The sequence below is a fragment of the Periplaneta americana genome, chromosome 2 (genome assembly GCF_040183065.1).
Source record: "Periplaneta americana isolate PAMFEO1 chromosome 2, P.americana_PAMFEO1_priV1, whole genome shotgun sequence".
In the NCBI taxonomy this organism is placed as follows: domain Eukaryota; kingdom Metazoa; phylum Arthropoda; class Insecta; order Blattodea; family Blattidae; genus Periplaneta; species Periplaneta americana.
The window spans coordinates 148161639-148184848 of record NC_091118.1 but is presented as its reverse complement, the minus strand read 5'-3'; the positions used below and the strand labels follow the sequence as shown (position 1 = coordinate 148184848).

Sequence of the window (23210 nt, the reverse complement as noted above, 5' to 3'; positions counted from 1 at the left end):
CATTTTGTAGACATAAATGTAAATAATCACTAGATACAGCAATTACGATCCTTTCTTAGTTTTTAAATTAATATTTTGAAATTGTTCAGTGACATTGGAAACACATAGGATTTGTTTATCATGGTCAGACAAGCCATTGATTATAGGTTCTGTCGAATAGGAATTCAGTCTAATTCTGTGTACAAAACGTTTATCAATGGCTGTGTTACTTCAGCGTGTATGCTATGGGAAAATGACCCTACGAATAAGGTTTCCAGTTTCAAAGAGTGAATTTAATTTACTTTTACGGAAAAGTTCCGAGAGATAATCAATGTTTATGTCACTACAGATCACAAATTCCATATGAGATTTCTAAAGTCTTTTCTTTACAAATTCAATGTTGGCTATAAATATTAATAAATAATGTAAGAAATATGAATGATTGTAGTTATGTCTGATTTACATTATAAAAAGCAAGAAGTTACATTCCTCGGCAAGATTCGAACTTTCGATGTTTGGTTTTGTCGTCCAACGCACAACCACGGACCTATTCAATGCTTATGTTAATAACATACAATTTAGCTGTAGCAATGTGGTGTCATAACTTGGGGTTTGTTTATTTAATGTAATTAGATTTAATTTGATTAGTTTCGCAACAATTGGACTTCCTGTTATATCCTGTTATTTAGATATTTAATTTAGGGTTGATTTATTAACTCTTACTATGCAGGATGCCTCTTATTTCAATAATTCTATATCATGTTAAATAGTCATTGTCTACACTAAAGTATTATCGTCATCTCTCATTTCTCATCGTAATGGCGAACCGACGTGACATGAGACAGCGAGTTATAGCTCTAGTTGAGGCTGGATATGGGGCTAGATCTGCTGGCCGTTTGGTCGGTGTTCCTGGAAGTACAGCCGCGAGGTGGGTTCATCGTTACCAAAATTTTGGGGAGGTCGAAAATCGCCCTATTCCTGGGCGTCCGCGGATTTCTTCATTGGAAGAGGATGCTCTTTTATTCGAGACAGTTCGACAGGACCCCTTTCTGATTGCTAACGAAATAAGAGCAGCATCTAACTTTCCCGGCTCTTCACAGACTGTGATCAGCAGGTTGAGGAACCGCGGTATTAGGAGCCAGAGGGCTGCGCAAATGGAAATATTGGGGGAAGCACAAGCTGTCGACCGTCTTGCCTTCGCTACCAATCGAGTGGATTTCGATTGGAGAAATGTAATTTTCTCCGACGAAACAACCATCTCGAGTGATTACGAAAGTCCTGTCCGTGTCTATCGTGAGGATGGTCTCCGACATGATCAGCGCTATGTACACCGACGTGAAAGATCGGGGCGCTTTAGCATATCGTGTTGGGGGTGGATGTCTTACGATGGACCTGGCGTTATAGAACGCATCGATGGCCGGTTTAATGCGGAAACTTACGAGCACATTCTGGAAAATATATTCCTTCCCTCCGCCCGAGAACGTTTTCCCGAAGGAACATTGCTGTTCCAGCAGGATAACCACCCCGTGCACTATGATGCAAGCATTCAAAGATGGTTTCAAAGGAGACCCGAGATCGAAATCATTAATTGGCCTCCGAAGTCACCTGATTTGAATGTCATCGAAAATTTATGGGCGGAATTGAAAAAGAGAAGGATAGCCACCTATGCCCACCGACGCCCTCGAAATCGAGACGAATTGTGGGATCAAGTTGTTGACACCTGGGAAGATCTCGCCGGGGATCAGAACTTATTCCACAATCTCGTGACATCCATGCCGGATCGACTTAGAGCTGTAATAGAAGCTGATGGTATGTGGACAAGATTTTAAGTTAACAGGTCTCTTTTTGTTTCTTATGATTTTTGTTTGAGGAAGAATACTTTTAACTTCCAAGTAAGATTTATTTTTTTTTTGACGAGGTTCAGCCCACTTGTAAGACCCAGAAATTGGGCATAAATTATTCCATATTTTCGACAAATTAGACAGTCGAGGAACTCTGAACAAATTAATTACACCTCAATAAAAAAAAAGTTTTACCTGGGATCGAACACGAAACGTTTCGGTTATACAATGGAACCGGCACGCTACTATATGAGCTACCGAGACAAGACAGTGATAGCAGCAGTCCAGGATGTAGATCCCTTAGCAGGCATTTGCCATTCGGTACAGTGAAGCAATGATATTTTGGGACTCGAGCTATGTTGTGAAATCCTGGCCTTAAATGGCAGTGTTATTCGTGATCCTTATTCTGGTCCTTATCCTTGTTGTGGTCCTTGTAACAATTCTTGTACTATTTGTCATGTTATATATCGTTACGTCGATATCGAGTGAACCGCGCTGTAGAACTTTAACTTCCGACGACCAAGAATCGTCTCATTCTTTTTCAGGGTAACTGTACGTTATTAATTTAATTCCACGCAAAATAAAAACCCTTACAAGATATATAAAACCCCAACATATATAGATAAAACCCCAAGAAGATAATATGTGTATATATATATGAGCTATATATACTGTACATGACCTATATATGTATATATAATATATATTTTTTTAAGAGACAAAATGCGTCACAATTGCTGGGAAAAATACAGCCTTATTTATGGATAAAAAATTTATAATGAAATGATTTCAAAATACCTATAATAAAAACTGTAACATTTAAATTCATATTATAAATAAAAGAAATACTTTCATTCTGACTTCTTACTAATATTAAATTCTTACTAAATAGGCCTACAATACTCGAGTTATTTTCATTTCAAGTATAAAATTACCTTTCTATTAAGCTGCTTTATTTCAATTTCCCTCCTCTCCCAATACGAATTTTACTCGTACGGGGGTTAGGTTTATATTAAATAGAACATATTGTTACCTAAAAGTTATTTATCTAATATTAATCTTATTCTTTTAAGACAAGTATTTGCCTCAACCTATTAAGAGCAAATACTGGGTAATTTTCGGCGCTGGACCCTGGATTCACTTCGCTAGCATTAATACTTTCATCTCGTTCAGACGCTAGATAACCATAGCAGTTGATAAAGCGTCGTAAAATAACCCAATTAAAGACATTACAAGTTTATTTTGTGACATATTTCATAATTATTGTATTTATGTCGCTTCTTTTCCTTGTACTGAAATTCATGTACTGTACATTTAATTGTAATTATAATTGTAATTGTATTCTTAATATTGTAGTTGTAATCCCCTGGTAGAGGGGAAGAGAAGGCCTGATGGCCTTATCTCTACTAGGTTAAATAAATGAAACAAATAAAAATAAATAAAAATAAATTTACAAATGCAGGTTCTGATATTCTGATACATAGCCTATATTATTATTATTATTATTATTATTATTGCTACTGCTACTTCTACTGTTGCTACTACCATTACCATTACCATTACCACCACCACCACCACTACCGGTACTACTACAAAGTACCTTTGTAAATAGTATTGCTCTAAATAACTGTTTACAGACCTAAGAAAAATGTTATTTTTCTACACCTGAGGAACGGTAATACTGTACATTGTATTCTATCCAACATAATATTTACGTTTCCCCGGCGCTTACCTGCCGATCCAGAGTTGCGTTCGGGCGCGGGTTCGATTCCCGGATTGGGTTTTTCCGAGGTTTTCCCCAACCATAAGGCAAATGTCAGGTAATCTATGGCGAATCCTCGGCCTCATCTCGCCAAATATCATCTCGCTATCACCAATTCCATCGACGCTAAATAACTTCGTAGTTGATACAACGTCGTTAAAGTAAAAAAAAAATTACGTTTCCCTTCAAGCTAAGGTTCCCCCCCCCCCCTGCTGGACCTGTATTACGTATTATAACGGCTCCATTCGACTGACATGGTATGTGTATGAGGGCAGAGGACTACCTTGGCAGTTGTTTTGTAAACACGTTCTATCCTGTGTGCACATAACTTACGAGATAATGTGCCTCAAAGGGCCAAAGCATGCCTAAGTATACGGATCCGTCCCGGGTCCAAGCCATACCATAGCTGCGAAAGGAAAACGAAGTGAACACGGTGCAATTTGTTGGAAATTTCCGAATTCTTGTATAATCTGCCGTTATTCTTCACTTTCACCACCACCCTCGCCGTAATCGTCATCGTCCCCTAATTTCAAGAACTTTCACGTTTTGGTCGTTGCACATCAAAGTTTCGTGCGGAAAGTCTAACTGCTTTGCTCTATGTTCAACTGCATTCGACAGTTCTGATACGTCCGCAGTAGGTAGCGAGCGACATTAAAGGTAGATGTCACAGTCCGTCCGTGCTCTGATCGTTTATTAAACTTTCCAGTTCTGCTCAATACAAGCAGGATATTTCAATGGAATCCGATGCAGGAAGTGAACATACACAGGTTATTTAGTTAATAACTGTAGTGTAACGATATCAAAGTATAGCATCACGTGAATGACCAAACCATAGCTCTTGGTAACAAATCCAGCATATACGGAAAGTCATGAGCAACACATAGCTATAATTTCAATTTCAACAATGTAGCTAACAAAAACGATTATATGACCATAATCTACAGACTTTACACTATGTATTAACATACTGTGACGTCATTAACTTCTATCATGTGACCACAGGCAATGTTTGCAAAATGGTCGACAACGACTGTTAGTTTCGACAGCGTGCTGTCATTAAATTCCTTGTTAAAGAAGAAAAATCTGCTGCTGAAATTCACCTCAGACTTCATCGTGCATACGGAGATTTGTGCATGGCGCCAGCAGTGTTAGGAGGTGGGTGAAACATTTCGAAGATGGGAACATGAGCATCCAAGATGAGCCTCGTAGCGGTCGCCCTCGAACTGGCTTTACGGAACGCAACAAGGAAAGAGTTGATGAATTCTGAGATGCATTTTGGTTGAATTTCTCAAACCTGGACAGACCATAAATGCTGTCCGCTATATTCAGACAGTTTTGAAGCTCCGTCGTGCATTGCGCGAGAAACGCCCTGGGAAGATCATCATCCTGCAACACGATAACGCGTGGCCTCACACTGATCGTGTCACCGTAGAAAAAAAATCAGAGCATTTGGATGAGAAACTCTCTCGCTGGTAAAATTCATTTCTGGGAATAATAAGTTAATTAAGTAGTAAAATATCACTGCAATCGAAAAGTATTGGGAATAAATTTGAATAAGGAACAAAAAAAAAAAGTTTCCTTCCCAGGCAGGATTCGAACCACGAAAGTCTTAGTTACCAGTCTATCGTGCTCTGGAGTGAACAAGACTCTGAAATTAGCTACAAGGGTCGGTCCGGTTTTTTCTTGCTACTATTGTACTCAGGTACGTTATGTATCCATAATAATAATAATAATAATAATAATAATAATAATAATAATAATAATAATAATAATAATACACACTCACGTGCACACACACAATACAGAATACATATAATTACATAAAAGTCATTAAATTGATCCATTCAGAATATCTTAAGATACTTTTCTTCCCTGCTTTTATTTAAGTTTTGTACCCGTTGTAGTTCCTTAAAGAAAGTGATTTTCGAGCGATCCGAGGCAGGCAAGCCGATTTGATACCGTGTCATATTGCTTCCCAATGTAATTTTCTCTTTATTACATAAAGAGACTTCATACTGACATGATATCAGTGATTCAAAATTGTTCGGAAATTTACCGGAAAATTGTTTGTTATATTGACGGGTAAAAGTTTAATGGACTGTATAAATTAATTTTGTTTCGCTTTCAGTATTTATCTCTACATTTTAATAACAACAGGAGTAGGGAGCCTTGTGAGCGCGTTTTCCACCAGCTATCATGTCAAAAGCATTGTTATGACTGTGACCTTCACAAAACAGCATACATAGCTAATATTTTTAAGTAATGGTTTGTTCTATTTCATCTACCTTCTCTCAGTTATTCTGTAAACAAAAGTACCAGCAGTTCTGTTATCCTTTAATATACCACTGTATTTTTTATTTAATTTTAATGGGAAATAGTGTCGTTCTACGATACAAAATTTTAATTCACAGTATTCATTGTATTCCTATTTATTAGACTTAGGCTTATACATCTATTTATGTACCGATATTTATTTATATAGAGAAAAACATTTTGCATAGAAGTTATTGGCCTACAGTATATACAGGATGAACTGTTAGTAATGCCATTAGTTTCAGGGAGTTATTCTTTGGGATATTTTTAGTAGGTTATTTTACAACGCTGTATCAACATTTCAGGTTATTTAGTGTCTGAATGAAATGAAGGTGATAATGCCGGTGAAATGAATCCAGGGTCCAGCACCGATAGTTACCCAGCATTTGCTCATATTGGGTTGAGGGAAACCCCCGGAAAAAACCTCAACCAGTAACTTGCTCCGACCGGGAATCGAACTCGGACTACCTGGTTTCGCGGCCAGACGCTTTAATCGTTACTCCACAGGTGTGGACTCTTTGGGATATTTCAAACGAAAAATGTGAATATAATTTTGTTCTTTTTGCTACCTGTTTCGATATAAAAATGGTTTTATATGAAATATTTCATAGCGTGTTTTGAGAAAGTCGTTGATTTAATTCTCAATATGCTCAGTCAGTTTAAGATAGCAGTGCATTATGATAATAAATTATTGAAAAAATTTCAGTTTTATCCTTTAACCTATGTAGAAATTTGATCAGAACAGTCCACACCTGTGGAGTAACGGTCAACGCAGCTGTCCGCGAAACCAGGTGGCCCGGGTTCGAATCCCGGTTGGGGCAAGTTGTCTGGTTGAGGTTTTTTCCTCAACCCAATACGAACAAATGCTGGGTAACTTTCGGTGCTGGACCCTGGACTCATTTCACCGGCATTATCACCTTCATTTCATTCACACGCTAAATAACCTAGATGTTGATAAAGCGTCGTAAAATAACCCAATTAAAAAAAAATTGAGCAGAACAAATGTAACATTTTAAAATTCCTTTTCAGAATGAAAAGTTACATTTGTTCGAATCAATTTTCTGCACATTTAAAGGACAAAACTAAAATTCTTTCAATCATTTATCATAATACACTGCTCTCTTAAGTTGATTAAACATATTAAGAATTTAATTAAAGCTTTCCCAAAACACGCTATGGAATGTTTCATATAAAACGGTTTTTATCTCGAAAAGGTAGCAAAATCGAGCAAATTATACAGAAGTTTTTTTAAATATCTCAAAGAATAGTCCCCTGAAATTAATGACATTACTTATGGGCCACCCTGTATATAGAAAATATGACAACATTCTTAATGAGATCTCTCAATTTCGCTTAATAGACAGTGAATATTAAGTTATATCATTAATTTCAGAGTGTTAATATTTCGTGGGATTACTGGAAAAACTTGGTGTTATTGCTTTCCTATGTATTGCTACTTAGGCCTACGGAGTTTTCCCAGTAAGTCCACGATTTGTGGATAAGTATCTCAAAAAGAAACGTTTTATGTAATTTGCTCGTTTTTTCTTAAGTTCCGAGAAAAAAAAATATTTTAAATGAAACGTTTAGTAGCGTATTTTACGAAAACTACTGACTAAATTTCCAATGTCCTCAGTCAATTTAAAAGAGCGGTGAAGTATGATAATAAATTATTTAACTATTTTAGTTTTGTCCCTTAAATTTGCGCAAAATGTAAGGAGCAATTGATGCAGCCTGCATGACAACAAATGACAAGATGGGGAGAACAAGGAAATACAGCACTGATAACAGGCTGACTTCACGGCGATCACAGAGTTTGTTTTGCGTTGCAACGCACATTTTGCCCACCTGTGATCTAAACCAATGGTTCCCTATCAGGAGGAAATTTTAAGGGTTTTAAGAGGGAATGCGTTTATTGAATATTGACTCTTGTGGACTCACTTTTTTTACTATTATTTTCACTTTTATTTTTCCAATTTTTGCTATAACAACCTTTAATATTTTTATTTCCTCGCGGCACACAGGTTGAAAATGATTGATCTAGAAAAAGACTTAAAATTTTGCAAGTTTGATTTATAACAGATGAGAGGGAAGGGAAAGCATTGTTTAGAAAGCCGGAAAAGCTATTTTAGAAATTTTTAGTTACTTCTCTCTTTCTCTTCACTTTCATTCTCTTTCTCACTCTCTCTCTCTTATTCTCCTTCTAGTTCGTTATTTAACGATGTTGTATCAACTAGCATGTTATTTCAAGCTCATAGAATAGGTGATAGAGAGATGGTATTTGGTGAGATGAGGCCGAGGATTCGCCATAGACCATAGACTGCCTGACATTCGTCTTATGGTTAGGGAAAATGGCTTCAGTCAGGTCGAAATCCTAATTCCATTGCCGCACTCAATATATTAAAGCAGATAACAGAAGTATTTGAAGCTGTTCACTTGCCATGGTTGTCGCAAGAAAAATAAAGAATTAATATTTGAGGATAAAAATTCGCTCCGGCGCCGGGGATTGAACCCGGGTCCTTGGTTCTACGTACCAAGCGCTCTGACCACTGAGCTACGCCAAATTCAATCCACAGCACCGGATCTAATTCTCCTCCTTCACTCAGCTGAGTGCGCTCCTAGTATAATGGCAGTTGACATTGGGCATATGTCAACATAATTATATGTCTAACTTGGAGTCAGGCCATAAAGGGGAACATTGAAGGAGGAGAATTCGATCCAGTGCTGTGGATTGAATTTGGCGTAGCTCAGTGGTCAGAGCGCTTGGTACGTAGAACCAAGGACCCGGGTTCGATCGCCGGCGCCGGAGCGAATTTTTCTCCTCAAATATTAATTGTCAATATTACAGATATTATTCTGTATGACAAATTAATAAATCTATAATCAAAATAAAGAAGGTAAACTTGCGAATTCTAAATGAGGCAGTAGAGCAAGCGAACAGTTTCAAATACTTGGGGTCAGCGAATAGGGATTATAAAGAACGGACACTTCGCGTCGGTACCTTTGATGTAGCCGGACTGATTTCAATGACCTTCAAGCCAGCTAAAGCGTGAGATTCTGCTTTCTCCCTGGAGTTGGCGCTGACATCACACCAGCTAGCAGTCGACACAGCGGAAATATAACACATATAATTAATACATCTAGGCACATTATGTACTCAAATAAAATAAATTGGATCCATAAAATAATAAATCCGTCATTAACTGTAATGTCTAGACTCTAGAGTTCCTTTATAATGAGAGTTGAGACGTTGACCCCAACAACAATTAAAATATGTAATGATGTGATAGCGCTGAAAATGGAAAAACAAAACTCTTACGAGAATTAAAACCATATATCTATATCTATATTATATACAAATATTAAACGAATTCGATACTTAATTTTATAATATATTATATTCTTTTATAATATAATTTATTATATCTGAAATATAAAATATTATTATTATAACTAGTTTGTCACTGACAAATAAGGAAAAGCCGTTAACTTGAATTTATTTGAAGCAAAGCGTTACTGGGTTATGCAATAAGGTAGGCGATGTTTGGATCCTGTATCTTAACTCTGTTCTCAATTATTATCTTAGCGTATGCTCGATTACACTAACCTCTAGCTCTTGAAAGTGGAACTATACGCTGGCGCACAGAGAAACAAAACACAGGAAATTTCGCTCAGTGTCCATTCTTTATAATCCCTATTCGCTGTTGGGGTGTATTATAAACAGTAACATGAGCTGCTGCCAGGAAGTCAGGAGGAGGATAGCAATGGCAAAGGAAGCTTTTAATAGAAAAAGGAGCATCTTCTGCGGACCTCTGGATAAAGGACTAAGGAAGATACTAGTGAAGTGCTTTGTGTGGAGTGTGGTATTGTATAGGGGCAGAAACATGGATATTACGACGAAATGAAGAGGAACGGATAGAAGCATTTGAAATGTGGATATGGAGAAGAATGGAACGTGTGAAGTGGACAGACAATATAAGAAATGAAGCTGTGTTGAAAAGAATGGGTGAATAAAGAATTATGCTGAAACTGAAGGATGCACTGGAAGGAATGGTGAACGGGAGAAGAGTTCGGGGCAGAAGAAGATATCAGATGATAAACGACATTAAGATATGTGGATCATATTCGGAGACTAAGAGGAAGGCAGAAAATAGGAAAAATTGGAGACTGCTGGGTTTGCAGTGAAAGACCTGCCCATGAGCAGAGAAATATCATAAAAAACTGACCTCGCGGATCGAATATCCCACTTAGACCTCCCGAATAATGAACATGCTACTTCGAAGTTTGAATGTAAGGGACAGACGTTAGTTCACATTTGAAATCGAAATGCAGACTGACGTCCTGTGTGGTGTTTCAATTCTGCTCAAATATAAACAAAAGACAACAGGAATAGGCTACTTCAGTTTTGAAAATCGAGAAAATTCATAGGCATTTTCGTGAATTATTCTCTGGACGACCGTGAAAATAATAAAGGACTTCAGGTTTATCAAGTCGGCTGACATTTCGCTGATACTGTGGGGCAGACAGAATGCATCTAAGAAGAAAGGGAGAGAAAGAAGAACAAAGAGAGAATATCTGACTTCGGTTCTGCAGCGTTGATACTGCACTGAATGACCATGAACTAGTCTGTATCTCGACTTTACGGTAAATGGCAAACTTTTATCTATAATCGGAAAGGAAATGAAACTTCGGCACTTCACGCTAACTTGGCTAGGAGAATAGGAGAATGTTCATTGGCTAACTTCCTATGGAAGTGCTTGGGGCGGTGAGACGATTGTTTTGTCTCCAATGTCCAATCAATGATACATACAGATTCAATGGGACTTTGTAACTTTACTTCAGTTACTATACATAAATTCCGAGAACGATTACCAAAATTAGTTCGTAGAAAACAGTATATTTATTCTATTAGGCCTAACTTATCAGTTAATACATACATATTCATTATGAGGTCTCGCCCACCTCATTGAATATTACACGATTACTCTGAAGTGACCAATGTGTATTATTACTATTTAATACGAGAAAAATTCGTACCGGCACCGGGAATCGAACCCAGGACCTCTCAGCTCTGCGCGCTGAGCACTCTTTCCAACTGAGCTATGCCGGGACACGATACACGTCGCCGGCCGAACCCCTCTCGTTAAAAAAAAATTACGAGAGGGGTTCGGGCGGCGCCGTGTATCGTGTCCCGGCATAGCTCAGTTGGAAAGAGCGCTCAGCGCGCAGAGCTGAGAGGTCCTGGGTTCGATTCCCGATGCCGGTACGAATTTTTCTCGTATTAAATAGTACTAACTTATCAGACATAGAACAATTTTAAGTTATGTCTTTTATTCCTAATAAAATAATATAGTAACTGCAAAAGCAGCTGAAGAACATTCAAATGAAGAAGACCTCCAGGAAGAATAGAGGCACTCTGTGGGATTGGTGTAATGTAATGTAATGTATTTTAACTCCAGAGATAAAGTCATTCGGCCTTCTCTTTCACTCAACCAGTATGACAGAAAATTAGTACATTGCTATAAACGAAACATAATATAATATAATTGATTGATTGATCGATCCATAATATACATAGTTGGTGCGCGCTGAAAATGTTCCCCATTTATCAATGACTCATTTGTTTGCAGGCAAATGATTCATATCGTATCATAACGAGGCCAACTCTTAACGGAATGTGATTCACTTAATCACATATTTATTCAGATTGTCAGATATATCAAAACAGTTAGATTATATTTAGCATCATCTTAAAAAGATTCATATTTACTTCATTTGACTACATTTTCAAAATGTTGTATTATTGAAGTCTTTTGAGATGATGATGATGATGATGATGATGATGATGATGATGATGATGATGGAGTAATAACAGATTAATCTGACGGAGAAAACTGAAGTAGGTTTACTGTTAGAAAACTTGCAATTCTCACTAAATCAGCCGAGAATTAACTTTCACTCCACTTTGTTACATGCAGCTTGTCCAGTAATAATATAATATAATATAATATAATATAATATAATATAATATAATTATTGAATTCCCGGTTAGAACACAGGAATTTTTCCTCAAACGGAATTGTTTCTGTGTTCGTCCAAGGCAGGAATTTAAGTTAAGTTTAGATTTAAGATCTCTCCTCGCATCACATAGCCATACGTAGTAATCATGTCATATCATCGGGCCAACATAACTCCGCCTTCCAGGCATCCCGAACTCAGAAGTGAGATACCAGAAGCTACTACTTGGAGAGAAGACCAGAAATATCGAAATACAAGCTGGTGGCATTAGTTAAAGAAATATGCATGATATATATACATATACGGGTACTTGTTGGTACTTGTTGACATAGCGTCGTAAAATAACTTACTAAAAAAAAATGTATATACCGATTACCGGTATACCTATAAAGATTAGATAATGCTAGCTTCGCAGTGAAATACCTGTCCTTGAGTAGAAGACTATGTATGTATGTATGTATATGTAAAATAAAATAACAAGAAAAATAGAACAATGAGAAATACATTTAGCATACGCATAATAAACACGAAAATACTAGCTAAAAAAAAATGAAAATAAGTTGTAAATAAATTATATAGCATTTTCTAATTATAGAAATGAAGGCATCAGTGATTTTAGCCTAATGTTATTTTGGACTGGCTCTGGAAAATGCGTTACAGCAGAATATTATGATACCATTAATCAAGGATGATACCATTTAATTACTCGTATGTGACATTGTACTGGTACTTCTTTTTCCTTCATTTCACTAAGTTCAATGCGTCTTATTGAAATAAAATTTTGATCAGTTTTAATCAAATTTTGTCTTGCGCCATGGCGCCGCAGTCTAAGGCATCTTGCCTAGGCCTCATGTTATAGAGTGCGAACTGGTTCGAGTCCTCATGGGGAAGAAATTTTCTCATGAAATTTCGGCCAGTGTATGGGACTGGTGCCCACCAGCATCGTGATGCACTTGGGGAGCTACGATAGGTAGCAAAATCTGGTTGCGAAAACCAGCTATAACAGCTGGTGGGATCATCGTGCTAACCACACGATACCTCCATTCTGGTTGGATGATCGTCCACCTCTGCTTCGGCATATGGGCGTGAGGCCAGCAGCCAGCTGGTCAGTCTGGACTCTTCATGGGCCATAGCGCTACGGATTAATATTATTAATAATCAAATTTTTGTTTAAATTAATTCTTTATTTTTATCATGATTCTGTATAGACAGATGGTTTTAATAATATTACAATTATATAATCTTCCGTAAATTTTTACCTCCATTAATTTCATGAAATTTAATATTAATTATGTATTGTAGATTAATTAATATCTTAATTTCCATTCCAGGGTTCACCATTCTCAGAACATTCTTCAGTGGAGAGCTCCGTAGCAGAGAATTAAATGATACATCATCATTCACACCACATCACCATCTGCCAACATGAAAACCCGCCACAATGTTGTTTAATCAGTGCCGATTCTTCCATCAAACTAATCTGATTAACCATCTTTAAATATTCACCAAAATTTTATTTTGCAACAAAAAATTGAAAATTGCCTCAACTGCCTCTCACAAGTGATTCTGCTTGGAGAAAAATCTCAAATAAACATACACAGCTGGTAGACATCTGAACTCTAAATATTTACCACCTATAGGCCTAATAGGCTATAATGAGGCTATGATATGTAATCTTGAAATTATGCATCTACTATTGGAAGTATTTTCATTACTTGTAACACTGTAAGAATTTCAAAGTAATTAAATAATAAAGAACAAGGAAAAAACAAACACTGTGAACAAAGTCACATTAATCTGAAGCATCAAAAAAATTAATCACACCTACATATATCCATTGCATATTCACTAATACCCTTATTTAAACTGTGAAATATGGCAAGAAAATGCTAGATTGTAGGTAATATTTCATAATTTACGTAAGACTCTTGGAAGCGAGAGAAAAAAATGATTGAAAATCTCTTGTAATATCGAGAGGCAGTTTTAAAATATTTGGTTGCTCAATAAATTTGACTTCAATCCCCTGAAAATAATAACAAACTAGGTAGAAAATAAACTTCACATTACTTCTAAAAGCTAATGTTAAATTCTTGATACCTTTGCAATTCTTCGTACAGAAATTATATCAATATTACTTCCAATTTTTCTAGGATTGTAAAGAACTAACAAATTATAATGTTCAAATAATTTCTTTACGAACGTACGAATCATAAATTCATTTGAGATGCATAGTCATTGATAACTTTCCACTGTTGAATCATAAAACTTAACTGAAATTAGATTTCAATTATGCTTTACGATTGAAAAATGTCTTTCCCATTCCCGTCATATTCTTGTTACAAAAAATAAAATAGGCATTGCATAGAAGACAGCTGTGTCAGATGTAGATACAAAGCCATACCGGTACATAACCTACTATTATTATATTGATTGTATGAAATATCATGTAATGTGCTACTAGGATAATAAAATAATTTATACAGAGATATAATATTTTTGTTTGTTCTTGTACTAACCTGTACTGATATTTTGGATGTAAAAACCAATAAAGAGATGTTGTGGCACACTGGTTCTATTTTTATTTAATACTTCTGCTTCATTCTTGACAAACAGTCTACCCGGAGAACTGGTAGTTAAGAGTGAAATGGTACAAATGATACATACCATGTGGGATGAGACACTATGTACATTGTATCCTCAGTGAACTAGCAGTCACCATGTTAAATAAAATAACTTAGAACACATCATTCTTATAAATCAGCAGTGACACTGCCTTGAACCTGGTAAGTTCCAAATTCGATTTCAGAAAAGGTAAGATAAAGGTGTTAACGATATAACAATAATTTGTATGGGAGACAGCAGACAGCTCCCATAATTTCTTGATGAGATGAGAGTAATAAATGTTATTACCGTATTTACTCGAATCTAATGCGAACTTTTCTTAGCTGAATTTAGTCTCCAAACATTATAATCGATGGCACACTAGAATCGTATGCAAACTAGAAAATTCTGCTTATCATTCTACAGGTTCTGCATGTGCTTTGGCTCTGTTTGGGGTGTGCCACTGCTCGTTCCTCAACGTTTCTCTCTTCGCGCGCTTCTGTATTTTTGTAGGCATTGCTATTAATATCAGTAAAAACTCCAAAGTGTGTTGTACTTCATCAGTAGATGGAAAACAAAAAGCAAAGGTTGTCGTATGAAGCAAGCTTCAAACGAAAGGTTATATTTTAAGCTGAAAACCATGAAAACAGGTAGGCTGCGAGAGAATTTGGTGTAGCGGACAGCAACATTCGCTTATGGCCCCAACACAGAATGCCAATATTTGCTTCTAAAACAACGAGGAAAAAGTTTACAGGCCCATGAAAAGAAAGGCTCCTTGTAACTTGTGACACAATTAGAAGTACCGGTACCAATAAAGCAGCCACCAGCGTGGCTCAGTCAGTTAAGGCACTTGCCTGCCGGTCTGAAGTTGCGCTCGGTCGCGGGTTCGATCCCCGCTTGGGCTATTACTTGGTTGGAGTTTTTCCGAGGTTTTCCCCAACCATAAGGTAAATACCAGGTAATCTATGACGAATTCTCGGCCTCATCTCGCCAAATACCATCTCACTATCAATCTCATCGATGCTAAATAACCTCGTAGTTGACACAGCGTCGTTAAATAACTAACTGAAAAAAAAACAATAAAGCTAATGAGGTGGCTACAGACCGTGATATATCAAGGCATGTGTAGACTGGTAGATCAGCAAAGTAAAATTAAATTTCGCACCAGCTTTGTAGCTGTGCAGTACATTCGCCAGTAAACATTTTTTTTTATTTAAACCCTTTAAAAATTGAGGTGCACATTAGATTCGAGTAAATACGTTACATCTAGTACGGTTCTGAACTTTTTAAAGACAACTTCACTGTCGATCTGATGCATTGTCACATGCTGGTTATTGATAAGCTTACCATATGTCCCGTAAAAAACAGGACTGTCTCCTTTTTTGGCCTAGGTGCCCGACATCCCCGTAATTTTTATCGGGATGCGTAAAAGTCCCGTATTTTAATCATAATGTAAAAATTAATAATTTCTTTAACTTACGTTTACTTCATAAATTAATATCAAAATCATTGATTTGATTTGTACAAAATAATATTTTCAAAATGTTTGATTTTGAAATTAGCAAACATAACTTAAGTACCATATGTATCAAGAATAAGTACTTTTAGGCACCACTTCAACTAGCCCAAAAATTGTCTTGTTCCACATCTTAAAGCTTCAATGCTAATGTACAATAATTGAAAATGAAAAAAAGGTAAGTGCAGAGACTGTCAAGTGACGTAAATAAATTTACATTAATAAACATTGTTTAAAGACAATAAATAGCATTCCTTCTTTTGTTAAGTCTCTTGTTGCAATCTTACTCACTACATTTTTCAGTAACTTCCATCTTCAAGTTCCCTAGTAAAAATATCCCATATTTTCTTAAGACATTTATGGAGAAAGAGTGTTATAAACTTCAGACTATTAATGTAAATATTATTAATTAAAAACAACAAGAAGTAATTTAATACTCACCGAAACTAAATAAGGAGCTGCTGAAACTGTGCCTTTTTGTTCTAATCATTTGTAGCACCTAATTAAGAAATTATGGATCACTTGCCTGCAGTTCACCTTGAAAAATGAAGGAGATATTTCCCAGATGCTGTTTTTTAGTTCGTCTAGGGTACATACATTAATTTTATACACATTACCTTTTTGAAGTTCCTAGAGATAAAAATTACAGGGGGTTAAGTTGGGGATCGAGGAGACCATACATTCCTACTGACATACCATCTTCGAACACTGTTTGAAGTTCGTCCACATACTTGTACCTTCGAATACTGTATGAAGTTCGTCCATAGAATAGTGGGCTGTATGTGCAGTCTCAGAATCTGTTGAAAAAATGCAAAATAACGCTTTTTTCCGTTAACTCACCAAAAAGGGATGTCAAAATATTCCCGCACATCTCTTAGCATTAATAGTTTATTATAAAGACGGTGATTTACCTTATCACTCATAGCGTAGGATACTGGTACTCCTATTTTCACATAGTTGAGATGTTCTTGATGAAGATGGATAGGCTTCTCAGAGTGCTGATAACCTAGGTTCCGGTACCTGTTTTTTTTTTTTTTTCAATTATTTACATATCCATGGAGAAAGAATCAAGCCTCGTCTGGAAACAGAAAAAGATTAGAGTCAATTTTTCCACTCACAAAATCTATGTCTGATTACAGGATCGCCAAGTCATAGTTCTTAAGTTTGAAAGATATTATGTGCAATACCTTTGTAGCATTTCGCTCATAACTGTAAGGAATTTCTGTCATAATCCCGAATGATCACTATCTCGAAAAATAAATTTTTCGAATCTCTTTATCAGAAATCAATCTCTCGAATGAAAACATCCTGAATCTCAATAACCCCCAAAAAATAAATTACAAGTGACGTTAATAAACATCAATATGTAATGTTAATAAATATCAATATATTTTATATTTTCTCACTCTTTTACAATGTGAAGTTGCATCCTAGATGTCTTAAGTAAGTCCTTCTATTGTTGATCTCCTTGTGTTATTCATACTGTAAAGTTAGGGGTTTTTCTTATTTTGCAGTGACCATTTTCTCTTTGGTTGAACTTCGTTCTTTTCCATACGTGATTCTTGCACATTCACTTTCTGGGTGATATCAATAAAACAAAGTAACTGCTTTAAAGCACATATAGAATGACAACAGACTAAACATAGCACTTCTGTTCCTCCTTTGCGCATGACATCATTGTTCCACACCCACTAACTGATAACGAGAGGCGTGACAGAGAGGAGGCCATTTTATACTTTAAGATTGATCTGAAATACGCTTAGTACAAATACTACGATGCCATACTATACTATCTAGAGTAAATCGTACTTCAAGAGTAATAACGAATGACTTATCCCCACTTCGGTATGACTGGTAGGAGCACTTGGTTTCTGTGCACTTTGAAATATTTGTTGCCGGAATATACTTCGAATGTTCATAGTAATAGGTAGGCCTACTACAGAAATTAGCAAATTAACTTCAGAAAAAGAAATGGGGCACCTACTCTGCCTGGACCTGATTCACTTGTATGTGCACGGAGAGTTTGGGAAGCAGGTTTGAACATGTTTCACACTACTTGCGTGGTATCAATTCTTATTTGTTTTGGAGTGAATGAGACCAGTTAAAATTTGTACAGCTGTTAATAAAACATCTAGTGCTTCCTGGCAAAATCAAATCTTCCTGAAGCTAAAAGAAAGTAGACGGAAGCAATGAAATAAATCTCAGATTTAGAAGGAATTGAATATCGATAAGATAACATGAAAATAAATATAAACACTGCATTACCTGTCCAAAGCATCTTTCAATTATAACATGTTCTCGAATTAAACTGTACATCTATATACGACTGCTATTCAGGAGTGGTGGCATCTTTGAAGGGTTTCAGCCATGGAGTTATGCTATAACTGGAAACTCTGAACAACACAGCATTAGTGCCACTCCACCGCATTATCTTATAAATACACACACAGTATGTCTGAAATCTTCCAGATACATAAATCTTTTTACAAACCCAATATATTTTGCCTTGTGTACCACCTTTCTTTTACGAGATGAATCCATTAAGAAGTAATTTGGCACCTCTCATTCCAGCACACATGACTTTTGACCGAGAATCCATTTTTAGCAAATTAATTTCAAACTCGCATTGCCTAGCAACGACATGATAATGAATCCTAAACAAATGAATCGCTTGGTGCAGAAACCCCTCATGTCCAATTATTGCGATTTTTCAGGAGAAGAAAAAAATTGAATTAGTCTGAATGCAGAGTCAGAATGGGAATCCATTTTAATCTATGTATAGTGCATGAAAAGCACATGTTTTCTGTAAAGTGGGAGACTTCCTGTTATTTATAGCTGCAAGATATATAATATTTTAAATATGTTGGACATGAGGGGTTTCTGCTTCAAACACACACATAATTCAATAAGAAAGTACATTGTATGCAAAAACCATTACAAAATTATATAGTTCTATTCAATATAACTTACATTATGTTTCTTGAGACACAGAAGTGGGTCTGGAATATAAATGTCCATAAAAGGATTGAACTTCTGGACAGTGAGGAAGGTAAGGCTCGATTCTTTTCAAATCGGGCATCTTTTTGTCACTAAACATTGCCGCTTCAGAAGGGAACGCTGGTTTTGATGGAAAATCTGGAATTAGATTTCTTTTTCTGCAAGTCTGAAAGTATGTTCCTGCAGCCCATCAATGAAATTTCGAGCTCTGACCACACCAGGAATTTATTTGCAATAGGAAAACTCCATAAACTCTGAAATTAAAAAAATTCTGCTTCATCTCTCTAGGGACTTTTCTTTCTTGTGACTCCACAGACAGTGCATTTTTCTTATAATGTGCTCAGTGGCGTATACTGGTTAAAGGGTTTGGGCTACCGCTGACCCTATTATTACATAAAATATATCTAACAATTACTTTAATTTTAATTACTATGGTAAAACTAATAATACAAAATTATTACATTATGTTATATTATAAACTTTTTCTTTTGTAATTTCCTTGGGCTAGCCCCGGTAGCCCGCAAAATACGCCCCTGAATGTGCTGGCCACCAAGATTTAAAATCGAGATTTTCTTCTTTATAGACCATGTGTACCGTGAAAGCACTTTCAGAGCTAGAAAAGATAATTAATTCTGTGTAATCCAGTGGTAAGTACACTCTGTCTTTTTTTCTTACAGTTATTTTCACAACATTGAAATCCCTGTCACAAGGCAGGTAGCTGTGTCCTCTGATGGAAAAATTTTGATGGATTGACCCGAATCTTTTTTTCTAATTGATGCCATTATAACTATTCTAAATTGTGGCAACCATAAACAGAAAGCCTGCAGTGAATGTCCAGAAACAACGGGGGAAGAGAGGAAAAAATAACAGAAATGCGCGCAAAATGTAGCCAACCTAACAATTTGAATAAAAATCCCCCATGTCCAGGACATGAAGAGATTATGCACCAAATGAAAATTTTAGCCAGTTGTTACGTCCACAGTTCAACTCGGATATGAGAGGTTTTGATACAAATCAATTCGTCTATATAAATAATTTTGTATGAACAATGAATCTCAAACTCTGCAAAAAATGGACATGAGGGGTTTCTGCACCAAGCGATTCAAATGTCCACTAATGAAAATTAATTTTTTGGAAAATCTTTCGGGACAGTACATTTGGGCACATGGCTCTGTATGAATTGCTTTGGGTAAGTGCATTTGGATTTATATAAATTAGTGAAAAATCACCTTTCTAGAGAATGAATTAAAAAAAGTGAATTTGGAAAATTGATGTGGAACGAACTGTAAGACACACCAGTTTCCTGTGAAAGACGACGAAACTTTTTCTTTAATTTTCCTAGCAATGCCCAATTTCATCCAAAATTTTCTTGAGTGAAGATACTACACCTTTTTCTGCTTCTCTTATCTGCAACACTTTCTGTTGCCTGAAATTTATTCACAAGGTCATAGATCAGTGGACAACTTGAAACGTTAAATTTAGGAAATACTTCCTAATATGGTCTTGGAGCTCCAAACAAGCAGTATTTAACACATAAATTGCCGTACATAAACACTGAAGAGTATATCTGTCAAAGAAACTCATGTCACTTAGACAGAAACCAGGAATACTAAATTGACATGCTATTTCCATCAAACTCACATTCTTACTTCCAAAGAAACCATAAACATGAATAACTGACACTGCATTCGTGACTTAAGTGGACTCTCATACCCACTTCCAAACAATTTATAAAAGTGAATTGAGATTGCAGTCTTACCTGTGGAAAGTGACCATGAACATTTTAACTTACACGCCAATTCCGCCACAAGGAACCCTTCGAGAGTGTGCTCACAGTGTAAACAGTGGAGAATTGTGGCATTGTTAATAATTATCATGGTAATAACAGCTGAGCAGATACCTAACGCAATTTAGTAGGAAATGATATGTGATGGAAAGGATTTAAATGCAGAGCATATTACAATGAAGCAATGAACGACTCTAGGACACAGGTAAGTAGCCTAAATCGTCCAGTAACACTGCCAGAAGTCATGGTCAACTGTACAAAAAGATTATAGAATGCAGGTAAGCAAATTGTTCTATTGTATAGGGTGCGGCAGTGGGATACGACGGTTTTTATAGCCCTGTTGTGGGACACTCAGGACTTTATGAAATTTACCACTTTCACGGCAGAGTTCAAGGTTTCATGTAACACAGAAATCATTTTCTTAGCAACCAAACTTTATTTATGGATCATACAATGTTGCCAGCTTATATCAGGATTAACTTTACAAATACATGAATGAAATCACTTTTTTTCCCCGTCATTGCGGCTGCCCCATCTGTAGATATAACACACCATTTCCACTTGAGACCTAATTCAATTTTTATGAAATTGTTCAGTGTGAAATATTTATCTTGTTGTATGCCCAGACATTTTTTTGCACCCAAGTATATCGTCAATAATACCGTTTTCGGTATCATAATAATCATATATGCATCATTTGCAACATTCATAGATTCACCAATTTGGATGCAAAATTGCCCGTTAAATTTAATTTTATCTACAAGCTGTTCAATATATTTTGCCATTTCATGAATTCTGCGATTTACAATTGTATCAGAACTTGGAATCATTTTTATGGCATTTATAGACTTAGAAACTAACATTTTATCAGCTATAATTAGCATTCCAGGAATAATGAGAGATTCCACAAATGTGTATGATTTCCTGTTCTTGGCTGTTAGAACACTAGTTCACATTATGATGTCTCCACAGTTAGCTTTGGTGATTGGAGTTAGATTTTTTACTTCACTGTCTGCCTTTCTTTTAAAAAATCAACTGACTTATTTTTAAACTCACCATGTTTTGTCAATAAATGGCGCTGTAGTAAAGATGGTTTCATGTTGTAGTTTGAAAGCGTATGGCTCACATTACACACAATGGAAGAGGTGGATTACTCGTATTTCAAATAAATCCATATCTAATGCAGGATTACTCACAGTATCAACACTTCATCTTAGTGTGCATTGTAAAATTTGTTGCTATTTTAAGTTGTGAGAAATCAGTACCGGTATCAACTTTACCGTTACTGGTATCACCTGTTGGTTTAGGCACTGTCACACAGCTAGTTTGTTGTGAATTATCACTATCACTATCTTCAACTCCATGCTTCCTTTTTATAACAAATCTATCCATAGTAACAATAAATAAGCACACGGAAGAATGAAACACATGACTCTAAAGTACAGCAGTCTTTCAGAAATTGATATGAGCTGTCCATCAACAGTTAGGCACCAATTTAAGTACACAGTCGATGACAGAAAATGACGGCCTTCCCTCACACCACTCTATTACACTCTCAACTTTGGCAAGTGTAAGGGAAAAAGTCAATGTTGTCAAACTGCAATCTCTTCCTATATGCTATAATAGTTTGACACTTAAGAAGTAAAGGTTAACAGTATCTACATACCTGTGTTAACAACGAGCTCTAATCCTCACCGGAATCTCCAGATGACGAGTCCACTGGAATGGAAATTATCACCACTATTCCATCACTCTTCTTGTCTGAAGTGGACACCACATAGTTTTCATAATCATTCGATCAGGGTCGGAATTGAAGTCCAAAATCTATGAAGCCAGTTTAGCAATAAAGTTTAAAAGCGACTGGAACATGGGTTACACCAACACATTCGGCAATTTTGGATCACCTTTTGTCGTCCAGTAAGATAATTTAACGTGAGAAAAGGGGTGAAGGAAGGAACACCGTCATTTTTCGTCGTATTCTTCCCTTGCAATGACTTTATTGCCGTTAACAATCCTTGTTCCATTTAAAGTTCCTTCCAAAATAACCTTATCCCACTCCACAGCCTCAATGCAGCTAAACTCTAAGTAAAGACAAAGAGTGGTGAGAGTTTAACCATTCCTGCCCTGGAACTGAAACTTGTTTTTATACGGTGTCTGGCCACGGCCGATCTTCTGGCTGCACTCCAAAAATACTTTTTAGTTATTGTCTTATCGCATTTACTCAAATATTTTGCATGCCCCTTGAGACAACCCCCGGGGGCACGCGTACCATAGATTGAATACTACTGATAAAGAGGACTTGAAATTGGGAGTTGAAAGATAGAGAACGAGTAGAACACAAAGAAAAATAGATTGGAATTACTCAGAAAATAAAAGCTTTTTATGGTCTCGAAAGCAAAG

General features: G+C 36.3%; 2 protein-coding genes across 2 annotated transcripts in view; one reads left to right on the top strand and one right to left on the bottom strand.

The window, feature by feature from the left end:
• sNPF (short neuropeptide F precursor) overlaps positions 1-14474 on the top strand; it is a 282800-nt gene extending 268326 nt beyond the window's left edge. Inside the window, exon 4 of the mRNA XM_069818671.1 lies at positions 13242-14474. Coding sequence (XP_069674772.1) covers positions 13242-13295 — 54 coding nt within the window. The 3' untranslated portion in view covers positions 13296-14474. The remainder of the gene's footprint in view (positions 1-13241) is intronic.
• The window catches only part of LOC138694688 (protein disulfide-isomerase A5), a 45192-nt gene continuing 36452 nt past the window's right edge, over positions 14471-23210 (bottom strand). Inside the window, exons 11-12 of the mRNA XM_069818670.1 lie at positions 16939-17105; positions 14471-16824 (exon numbers count right to left, since the gene is read on the bottom strand). Of these exons, the coding sequence (XP_069674771.1) occupies positions 17095-17105 (11 nt within the window). The 3' untranslated portion in view covers positions 14471-16824; positions 16939-17094. The remainder of the gene's footprint in view (positions 16825-16938; positions 17106-23210) is intronic.